The 10,530-nt window shown below is 50.5% G+C and overlaps 1 protein-coding gene across 1 annotated transcript in view; it reads left to right on the forward strand.

Moving 5' to 3' along the window:
- Stk38 (serine/threonine kinase 38) overlaps nt 1–9,140 on the forward strand; it is a 33,147-nt gene extending 24,007 nt beyond the window's left edge. Inside the window, exons 8-14 of the mRNA XM_032888402.1 lie at nt 1,151–1,253; nt 2,491–2,552; nt 4,185–4,302; nt 5,251–5,374; nt 5,530–5,625; nt 6,832–6,926; nt 7,324–9,140. Of these exons, the coding sequence (XP_032744293.1) occupies nt 1,151–1,253; nt 2,491–2,552; nt 4,185–4,302; nt 5,251–5,374; nt 5,530–5,625; nt 6,832–6,926; nt 7,324–7,454 (729 nt within the window). The 3' untranslated portion in view covers nt 7,455–9,140. The remainder of the gene's footprint in view (nt 1–1,150; nt 1,254–2,490; nt 2,553–4,184; nt 4,303–5,250; nt 5,375–5,529; nt 5,626–6,831; nt 6,927–7,323) is intronic.
- The last annotated feature ends 1,390 nt before the right edge of the window (nt 9,141–10,530 follow it).

Consider the following 10,530-nt stretch of genomic DNA (forward strand, 5'->3'; position numbering starts at 1 on the left):
TAGCCTGGGTATTCTAGAACTTGCTCTGAAGACCAGGCTTCAAAAGAAAATCTGCCAGCCTCTGCCGTCTGAGTGCTGGGATCAGAGGCGTGCACCGCTGTTGGTTTTGGTGACTTTCTGGGCGTCTTTGAAAGGCCCAAGGCTCGTCTTTCCATGGAAACGTCACTCGCTGTGTCATGAGGGCAGGAGCTCGTCAGACGGTACCTCCTGTCAGCAGTTCTGCTCTGCAAGGTGCCGGGCGCATGCCTGTGATCTCAGCACTGAGGAGTGGGCACAGGGGGTCTCTGGGGCTAGTGCCCAGCCAGCCCAGCCTAAACAGGCAAGTCCCAAGCCAGTGAAAGAAGAGGGGAGACGGCCGAGCGTGACGGCTGCATATGGTTCCATCTTGTACACATATGAACATGTCGGTCTGAGGCCCGTTTTTATTTTTTTTTATTTTTTATTTTTTTTAAAGATTTATTTATTTATTATATACAAGTACACTGTAGCTGTCTTCAGATACACCAGAAGAGGGCATCGGATCTCTTTACAGATGGTTGTGAGCCACCATGTGGTTGCTGGGAATTGAACTCATGACCTCTGGAAGAGCAGTCGGGTGCTCTTAACCGCTGAGCCATCTCTCCAGCCCCCGTTTTTATTTTTATTTTTTTTGCATAATTAATACATAATATATGCTAGTAAAAAAGAGGTTTATTAGAGTTTTGGTTGAAGGGTTTTTTGTTTTTGTTTTGGAGTTGGTTGGTTTGTTTTTGGTTTTATTTTGAGACAGGTCTCACTATGTAGACCAGGCTGGCTGGCCTAAATCAACCTGCCTCTGTCTCCAGTGCTGGAATTAAAGGTAGGGGCTACCATGTCTGGCTTCAGTATTGCTTCCTCTGTGGAGCCCTGGCTGTCATGGAAACTCTCTATAGACCAGGATGGCCTCAAATTCAGATCTCCTTGCCTCCGCCTCCTAAGTGCTGGGATTAAAGAGACGGGCCACACACTGAGCTGGAACCCCGTTTTACGTTTGTGGCCATGTGTTCTTCCTGGTAGTCACCTAGGTGGTAGCAGTCTGTTGGCAGGAGGTTCACAGAAGCTGGAGGATACAAGTGTCTGCCTGTCCAAGAGTGTCTGTCCACACTTCACCTCATTTCTCCTTTCCTCACAGGGCCATGTGAAACTTTCCGACTTTGGCCTTTGCACAGGCTTGAAAAAAGCCCACAGGACCGAGTTTTATAGGAACCTGAACCACAGCCTGCCCAGTGATTTCAGTAAGTCCAACAGTGGGCCACGCTGGCTGCCCTGTTCTTAACCTGGGGACCAACTACGAAGGAAACCTGAGAGCCCCCAAGCAGTTACAGAAGAGACCCAGTACTTCCCTGTGTCCCGTGCTGTCTGCCCAGGCGACATGAGTGCTTCTAGTTCTGCCAGCGCAGGTAGAGGACAGGACTGTGCTCACAAGGTGCTGGGGTGACTGTAAGACGACAGACAGCTCTCAGGACGGCTCCAGACGAGGTTTACTCCAGTGTCGTCTTTCTGCTTGAGCAGTGACAGAACACAGGAAAGCATGAAGACCCGAGTTTGATTCTAGGATGCATATAAAAGCCAGGCATGTAGGGAGGTGCACGGCTGTGATCTCAGCACTGAGGAGTGAGCACAGGGGATCCCTGGGGTTAGTGCCCAGCCAGCCCAGCCTAAACAGGCTAGTCCCAAGCCAGTGAAAGAAGAGAGAAAAAGAAAGGTGGGTGGAGTCTAAGAAATGCTGCAGGAGCTCTGGCCCCACCTGCACAGACATGAGCACAGGAAGCTCAGTTCATCCTAGAAACCCACAGTGCACCCCAATCCTGGGAGTCGCTTACTGCTCTTGGATCTTTGATGACTTAGAAACTGTGTTGTAGGTCTGTGTGCTTGGATGGAGCCCATCCACACAGATTCAGGTTGGTTGGTCTGGATTTCTGGAATGCCACAAACCAGGTCCAAATAAGTGTGGAAAGTGACCCTAGAGACGTCGGAGGGACAGGAGGGAGAACAGAAAGGACGCGGTGTAGCTCCGTAGTACACTGCTGGCCTAGCATGAGAAGGCCCCGCCCGCCTTCACCAGTACCATTACCAAAACCAAAACAAACAGCAAAGCCCGGAAATAAACGTACAGTTGGCAAACATTTGCGCTTCCTCCCCTGCAGTGTTGCTAAGGCCTGGCTGTCCTCTCTCCCTGTGGGAGCCACATAAGCTGTTCACAGTCCACTGTGACTCTCAGCTGCTGGGCTTAAAGCTTATGTGAGTGAGCTGATTGGCTGTGCGTGTGTTTTACGTCGTTGCATTGAGATAGGCTCTCTGTGTATCCCAGGCTGGCCTGAAACTCACAGAGATCTGCCTTCCCCTGCCTCCCACTGCCACGCCTCGCCTTACCCAGAGTGTTTAATGGGTGTATGGTGTGACTGGTACCAGGGCCCCACAGAATAAACATTCCTTTATGCGTTTTGATTAGGACTTGATCTCTACTTTCAGCTTTTCAGAATATGAATTCCAAAAGGAAAGCAGAGACCTGGAAAAGAAACAGACGCCAGCTCGTAAGTAATACGGAGGCTTCAGAAATACTGCAAACCGGTCTGAAGGGGTTTTAAAAAGAATGCTAATGGCGAGGGGCTGTAGCTCAGTAATAGTTGCTTGCCGGGCATGCTGTGATATAACGCCTCCTATAGCACAGGCTGGCCTGAGACTCATGGTCGAGCTGAGGCTGGCTTTGCAAACGCCCTCCCCAGTGCTCCGGTCTACCTGGGAACTAGGATTGTGGATCTGCCGCCATGCTCACCTTCAGGCTCCGCCTCTCAGCCTTAAAATGCTGATCCTCCCTGGCAAGTCAGGACTCCTGTTCATCTGCCTTCTTGCCTTCTCTTACTGTGCGGTAGAAAAGTACTTGGTAGTCAGAACCGGAGAGGGGAATTAAAAATTTTTGTACATGTTTGACTCTGCACACATCCAAAATTATACCCCATAGGCTTGAAAGTAAATAAGTAGTTCATTCCCTTTACCGTGACAGTATGTGGAAGCTATTCAGTAGGGTACAGTCAGCACTGGATTGTTATGTCCAAGAAAACTTGAGTCTTTCTTCTTTTGTGTGTGCACATGCATCCGTGTGTGTTGTCAGAAGGCAACGTGTAGGACTCCTTCCAACTTAGGGTTTGAGGAGCTCAAACCTGGTCATCAGTCTTGGTGGCAAGTGCTTTTACCAGTTGAGCCATCTTGCTGGACCAAAACTCCTATGCATGTGTGTGAGCATAGGGTCCCCGGGAAGGAGTTGCAGATGTTTGTGAGCCTCTGTGTGGGTTCCGGAAATTAAATCCAGGTCCTCTGCAAGTGCAGCCAGTATTCTTACCCACTGAGCTGTCTCTCTGGCCAGAGCAACATTTATTATTTTTCTTAGATTCATTTATATATTTTATATATGTGAGTACACTGTAGCTGTCTTCAGATACACCAGAAGAGGGCATCAGATCTCATTACAGATGGTTGTGAGCCACCATGTGGTTGCTGAGAATTGAACTCAGGACCTCTGGGAGAGCAGTCGGGTGCTTTTAACCACTGAGCCACCACTCTAGCCCCCAAACATTCATTCTTAGTAGACGATGTGTTGGTTTGTTCATATATGAAGACTAAACATGAGCTGTACCTTGTAAGGGTGGCATGGGTGTATTGTGTAGAAAGGACAGCACTTTGCTCGTCGCATACACAGTAACAGCATGGCAGATCGGAGTGCCGTGGGCACATTGCCTGGTAACGTGCTGACTTAGACTTTGAGAGTGTTTATTACCTTGTCTCAGCAGTAAGGAGACAGTTTGAAGCAGGACCTGTCGTCTCCAGACTGGGCTGCTCCCTTCTTAGTTTCCAGGGCTTGAATGATGGGTGGATGTCAGCTGTCACCTGCAGCACTGGCTCGATGTCCCTTCAGACATCTGAGCAGAATGGGGAGGGTCATTCAGGTGAGAGCCTGGTTCCTAGTAGGGGCTTAGTCGTGTACGGTGTGTGAGAAGGGGTCTTGTGCCTCATTAACAAGGCTTTAATGTTCACTCTGGAAAGCACTGTCACAGAGAAGTTTGTATTGGGCTTGGGCTGTCCTGCTATGTAGTTTGGGGCGCCCCGATGGAGCTGAACTTAGGCGCTCACTCCTGGCCGGGCCTCCCTAATGTGTGCACCTATTTCAGGCCTTCTCTACAGTGGGCACCCCTGACTACATTGCTCCGGAGGTGTTCATGCAGACGGGGTACAACAAGCTCTGCGATTGGTGGTCCCTCGGGGTGATCATGTATGAGATGCTCATCGGTAAGCTCTGCTTCCCGTGCACCCGTTACCCTGCTGCTGCACTGAAGTACATGGAGGCGAGCTGGGTGCTTGGCTCACTTCCGTCGGGGTGAAGTTCCTTCATGGACAGCTCCCTCAAATGGTTCCCAGTGCACTCACGGGCTCCCTGACCACTTGTGTCGCCTGTGCTAGTCATTCATTAATACTAAACCCGTCTGTTCCTTCATTCTCTCCACCTGGCTCCTAACCATTCTCACTTATTAAGCACCTTTTGTGTACAAAGAACTTAACCACTGGGGTGTGTGTGTCTCTTAGCTTGTGAGCTGCGGCTCGCTTCCTCTCTTGAGGCGCTGAGAGCATGGAGACTTTCATCCCCCTTGTATTTGGATGGTGTCTCTGTTAGGGACACATCTGCGGCACAGCTCTCTGTCACTGAGCACTAGTAAAGGGTCTGTGATGATGGTGGGTTTGGAGTCACTTGTCAGATGATCTGGGAGACACTGGACATGGGTGTTCTCATGTGAAGGACAGGCTGGTGACACATAGGAAGGCAAGTGTTTATCCTCTTGCCTGGACTTCCCGGAAGAGCTGTGATGGTCTCTTTGAGATGCTTGCTTTTAGCTCCCTCAGCTTGCTGGGCACGTTGTCCTACGAGGAAGTCTCTGCAGTGGGGACCCTTTTAACCGTGTTGTCCTTTGTCTCTTCTGTCGTGTTGACTCCCACACCGCAACGCCGCTTCCGTCCCTGCTCTCCCCAGTCTCCGCTGTCAGCTGACTTCCCAGTTGTCTCTCTAGTGTATCAGAGGTACAGCTCTCCACTTTGGAAAAAAGTGAAAAATGGGTTTAGCGGTTTTCTGGGCTGAGTGGAACTCCCGCTGCACAGGGAAGGAGTGGACATTTGGAGGTCAGGCTGCTGTTAGAGATGGAGCGTCCTGAGAACTCCTCCGTCAGACCCACACTTCCATTACAGGGTACCCACCATTCTGCTCTGAGACCCCTCAAGAGACGTACAAGAAGGTGATGAACTGGAAGGAAACTCTGACCTTTCCCCCAGAAGTTCCTGTCTCCGAGAAAGCCAAGGGCCTGATTCTGAGGTAGCAGAGTCCCCCATGCGCGGCCCTGTGTGGGGTGAACCCTCGGGCTCTTGCTTCCCTCTCTGGGTTTGGGGGTCGTGGGAAGAGTGTGCAGGAGCTTGGCTGTCCCTTTTTCTAAAGGAACTGGAGTGTGCTGAAAAGCCTGTTTTTTCCAGGTTCTGCTGTGAATGGGAACATAGAATCGGAGCCCCTGGAGTCGAGGAAATAAAAAATAATCCCTTTTTTGAAGGTGTTGACTGGGAGCATATCAGGTACCCACACTGCGGTTTCCAGCGTTGAGTGTGTGCATGCCATGGGGCGAGCGAGGGTCGGAACACACCTTGGTGGACGTCGTCCTTTCCTTCTAACTGTCACGGGGTTCTGGGGATCAAATCAGGTGCCAGGCTTTGTGGCAAGGACCTGTACCCACTGAGCCATCTGCTGGCCGCAGACTGGGTCTCATGTAGCCCAGGCTGGCCTCTTGTGAGGTACATAGCAGACGGTAATCTTTTTTTTTTTTTTTTTTTTTTTTTTGGTTCTTTTTTTTTTTGGGCTGGGATCGAACCCAGGGCCTTGCGCTTCCTAGGCAAGCGCTCTACCACTGAGCTAAATCCCAACCCCGCAGACGGTAATCTTAAACCCCTGGTTCTCCTGCCTCTTCCTCCCAAGTGCTTGGATACAAGACTGTACCACCGTCTGTGGGTTACAATTCCCATAAGAGTAGTCGGAGAGACCATCAGCAAGCTAAGTAAAGGGAGAGAGCCCTTTCGCTGTGGGTGAAAATGAGGATCAGATGAGTCGGACCTGCCTGCCTGCCAGGCCACAGGACGCAGCTGGCCCAGCAGTTCATGACAGCAGAGTGAAAGCCTGGCACAGTGAAGGGCGTCCAGCAGGAAATGGGCCTGGGAAACGGGCCTTTGCTCTTCCGGACCTCTGTGCATGAGGGCCTTCGTCAGGTGGGAGGGGTGGAGTTCAGAGGGCAGGGAGGAGGTGTGGCCTGGCAGAAAGTGTTCTGCCGTTTTTCTACTGTAATTGTGTTCTGATTTAGATCTTTGTCTCTCTGAGGTAGTGTCTAGTCTAAGCTACCCTGGGACTCACAGTCTGCTTTCTGTGGTCCCTACTGTGGCCAGCATCCTGGTAATTTTTACCTTTCCACTGGAATCCGGGTAGAGACAAAACTGGGCTGCTTGAAGCTGTTTCCTTCTGGGATGGGTGCTTTGATGCAGGGCTGCAGCACCCTGGTTCCTCCCAAGTTCCGGGATTAAAGGCCCACCCTCATGCCGACCGTTGGAGTGGCCAGCTCCAATGGTGACTTTGCTTGGATGCAGTCGTTTGGCTTATTTAGCATTAGAGAAACAAAATGTCGCCAACAGTGAATCGTCCTCCCACGTCAGACAGGAAGGAGTCTTCTAAGAGACTCGGTCAGTATCCTGTGAGCATACCATCTGTGGTCACTTGGGCATGTCTGTCCTTGACAGGGAGAGACCAGCTGCCATATCTATTGAAATCAAGAGCATCGATGATACCTCAAACTTCGATGAGTTTCCAGAGTCTGATATCCTGAAGCCCACAGGTAATCCCCCTGGCTGCCGCTGCGGTCTCGAGCGTTGCAGCAGCCTGCGATCCTAGGCTGATATTTCCGTATCAGAATGTGGAGGGGAACTCCTGGGCCTGTGTAAGTATGTATCAGTCCCTACGGTGGGGACTGCTGAACGGATGGCCGTGTGGATCTGGTGAGCTGTTTGAGCTGGCAGAGAAAACCATAAACTGCTCTTCTGTTACTCAGATTCCAGGCTATGTGAGCTGACATGACAGGGGCAAGAGAATAGAACGTAGAGATCTGAGCGAGCAAAGTAGAAACCGGCACAGTGAAGAGTAACCCTGTGTAAACGGGAGCTGTGCTGTTCTTCAGGGCCTCGCTGTCACTGAGGTAGGGCAGTGACTCAGTCTCACGTCTGTTTCTTTGCCAGTGACCACAAGTAACCACCCTGAGACGGACTACAAGAGTAAAGACTGGGTCTTCATCAATTACACATACAAGCGCTTCGAGGGCCTGACAGCCAGGGGCGCCATACCTTCCTACATGAAGGCGGCCAAGTAGGGCTGTGCAGGAGCCCTGGGGGGCAGAGTTCTCTGAGCAACATTGGTTTTCCTCGTGCGCTCTTGAAAGAACTTCCAAGAATTTGGTAGAACCATTACTACGTCCTAGTCAAGTCTCTGAAATGTGATTGTGAGTGGCCATTCCTCCGTAGTGCACCGAGAAGCCGAGAGGACAGACAAGCATTTCTCCGTCGGCCATAGCAGCCGCTTGCTTCTTCTGAAGCCCCACGAGCCAGTGTGGTAGGTGGTGTGCGGAGAACTTGATTTTCCCAAGTTCATCAGAATGGGGGAAGACCGGCCGTCCACCGTGCCGAGCCACACACCGAGTACCAGCCAGTGCCTGTGCTGTGTGCCACCTGCCAAGCCCACCGAGTATTTGTCTCTTTATAGCTGAAAATTCTGTAGTTAAAGAAACAAGGCAATAATGAAAGTCCGCGTGAACAGCCCAGTGTGGCAGAGGAGCGAGCTCCAGCTCCCCCGCCTCGGCCGGCGCAAGTGGCTTGCACAGCCTTCATTCGTGGTGCACTTTACCTATGGTACCAGGGCAGAGACCCTGACCCACTGACCTGTCTTCCCTCCGAAAGACTACGCTGCGCTTCTGTTGATGGGAGAGGTACCAGTGCGATCCTTGATCTTACAAAGCCCACAACGCCACTGGGCACTGCCAAGGAGTTTGGACCCTGTGGACAACCCTCACTCTGTCTCCACGGCTGTCTGAGTGACCTTGAGGCACATGGGCCTCCCAGCAAGCAATACCGGCGGATGCTGCCAGAGCAGCCTGAGGAGCAGGGAGAACCTGCTGGAGCTCAGGCGCTGCCGTGCGGGATCCCACAGCCTCCTTGGAGTCAAGGCAGGTCCAGCCCGCTGAGTCCTTGAGCTCATTCCTCAACCCATGGTGCAAACGTGTTTGTCTTAGCATTTCTCTAGCCCAATTTTAGCCATTTTGCCTTGGAATCATGATTACAAAATTTTCCTTTGCAGATGCCTTCCCGGGGCATTCTTGTCCCTCCACCCACAAGGGTGGCCTGCAGCTTGGGCCGAACTGGCCTCTGCTGTGGTGTTCTCTCGTGAGAAACACTGAATTTAGCACAAAGTGCCTTCTCTGTCACAGCTGCTGCCACCTTTAGGAGACTTTTGCTGTGTCAGAAAAATGTGGAGGTTCCATATTAATGCATTACTAGAGTTTGGTTTTAAGTGTCGGTAACTGTTAAAGCATTATTTGCACCTGTGTGGTAACTTGCAGTGTCATTGGCCAAGCTACAAGGGATCGGCTCTCTGCTAGTCCTGAGGTTGTGAAGGTCAGTTTGGTCCCAGCTCAGCCATTCAGAGAACAGAATATAAGACTTAAAATTGTAAGCAAAACCGCTTTGAGTTTTCATGTCTTAGATGAAGAAAAAGGAATGTTAGGGAAGTCTTAACTCTGGGTTAAGGGTGATTGATGTTAGCTCCTTAATCCTCCATTCAGAACCTGCTAATGCGAAGGAGATAGAGGGGCCTGTGTGTGGCTCTGTGCTCTCTGTATTCATGAGCGGTTGAGGTCCTGATCCCTGTGTTTGCAGAGTGTGTGGTGAGCATGGGAGAAGAAATTGAATAGTGGTAGTCCGCGTGGTGGGGGATGGTTCGTTTTGGGGGGAAATGTTCACATTTTAACTATTCAATTTTTGAATAAACTGTGAAAATAATAATGGAACTGTGGTGGTTTTCTTTATGTGTTGTAAAGTTGATTGCAGCTTGAAATACAAAGCAGAACACTGGTGGCCATCCCCACTCCCTCAGTCCAGAAACACTGCACCATCGTCTCCATGCAAAATGCTGTTGTCTTGGAGCTGTGCTGTACCCACTTTGTGCAGGAACTGGTATGCAGCCTCCCTCCCTATACTCTACCTCAGCGAGGGCAAAACACTTGCTGGACAGAGATGCCATCCAAGACCCCCCCATGCTTACAATGGGGGACTCCCCAGACCTACACACAATGTATGTATACATGTAAGGGCCCACGGGACTAAATGGAGGTCATCAAGCGTGCATAGCAAGTGCTGTTACTTGTCAGAACTTTAAAAAAGTGATTTTTTTATGTGTCAGTGTTCTGTCTGCATGACGTCTGTACTAAGTTTATGCAGTGGTCAAGGCGTCTAGGACCTCTGATCTCCTGAAGTTGGAATTGCGGTTAACGACCTGCTCTGTAGGTGCTGCAAATTACACCCAGCTCCTGTGGGAGCAGCTGCTGCTCCTCCCTGCTGAGTCATTTCTGCAGCCATTACTAGTTTTAGACACATCTGTGTGATGCAATAGGTGACCTCTGCCACTGGTCACTAAAGGTGGTTCTTCCTGTTTGAACTTGGCTTGCTGCCAAACTCTACGTTCATTTCGTTGTCTTGTGTAGGACCCACTAGGTTCTCAGTAATGCAGTCCAGACCCTGGGGATCTAACTCTCACCATCACCCTTCGGAGGAGTGGCTTTTACTTTGCCATAGATCAGAGCTGGCCAGTCCTCACTGCACCAAGTCCTTTTTGATCTGGTTCATAGGACTTCTAAAACCTGTGACCTTTACTCAGTAAACAGTCCAGTTCTGGCTGGTACCAAGCAATCTAGACCATTTCAGTGTATGCCCTACACTAAAAGCTTTTGGAGGTACCCGTTCTCATGAGCATCAGCTGAGGGCAGGCAATATCTGCAACACCCACGCCCACCACACTGAACCCCTGGATGCCTATGGGGTGGGCTGATGGCAGAGGCTTTAACAACCTTGTTACTAAGTGAGCCAAGGACTTAGTATAAACTTGACTACACTAGGGCCAGGACAGCAATAGGAGCCAGAAGTCCTATAGACCCTGTCATTGTCACTCATCTGAAACAAGACGAGACCACAGAGGGCTAAGCTTTCGATGTTCCATTGGATTGAAGTGTGAGGTCTCCAATGGTAACTGAGCAGCACAGGCAAGCCTCAGCTCAGTCTGTGTCCTAAGGAAAGAAACCCACTACCCTGGCCAGCAGGCAGTACCCCTTTAAATTCACTGGAGGTTTGCTTTGTGATTTTCTTTTCTATTAAATGACAAGATACACAAATAAAAATACT

The sequence above is a fragment of the Rattus rattus genome, chromosome 18, assembly GCF_011064425.1.
Source record: "Rattus rattus isolate New Zealand chromosome 18, Rrattus_CSIRO_v1, whole genome shotgun sequence".
Taxonomy (NCBI): domain Eukaryota; kingdom Metazoa; phylum Chordata; class Mammalia; order Rodentia; family Muridae; genus Rattus; species Rattus rattus.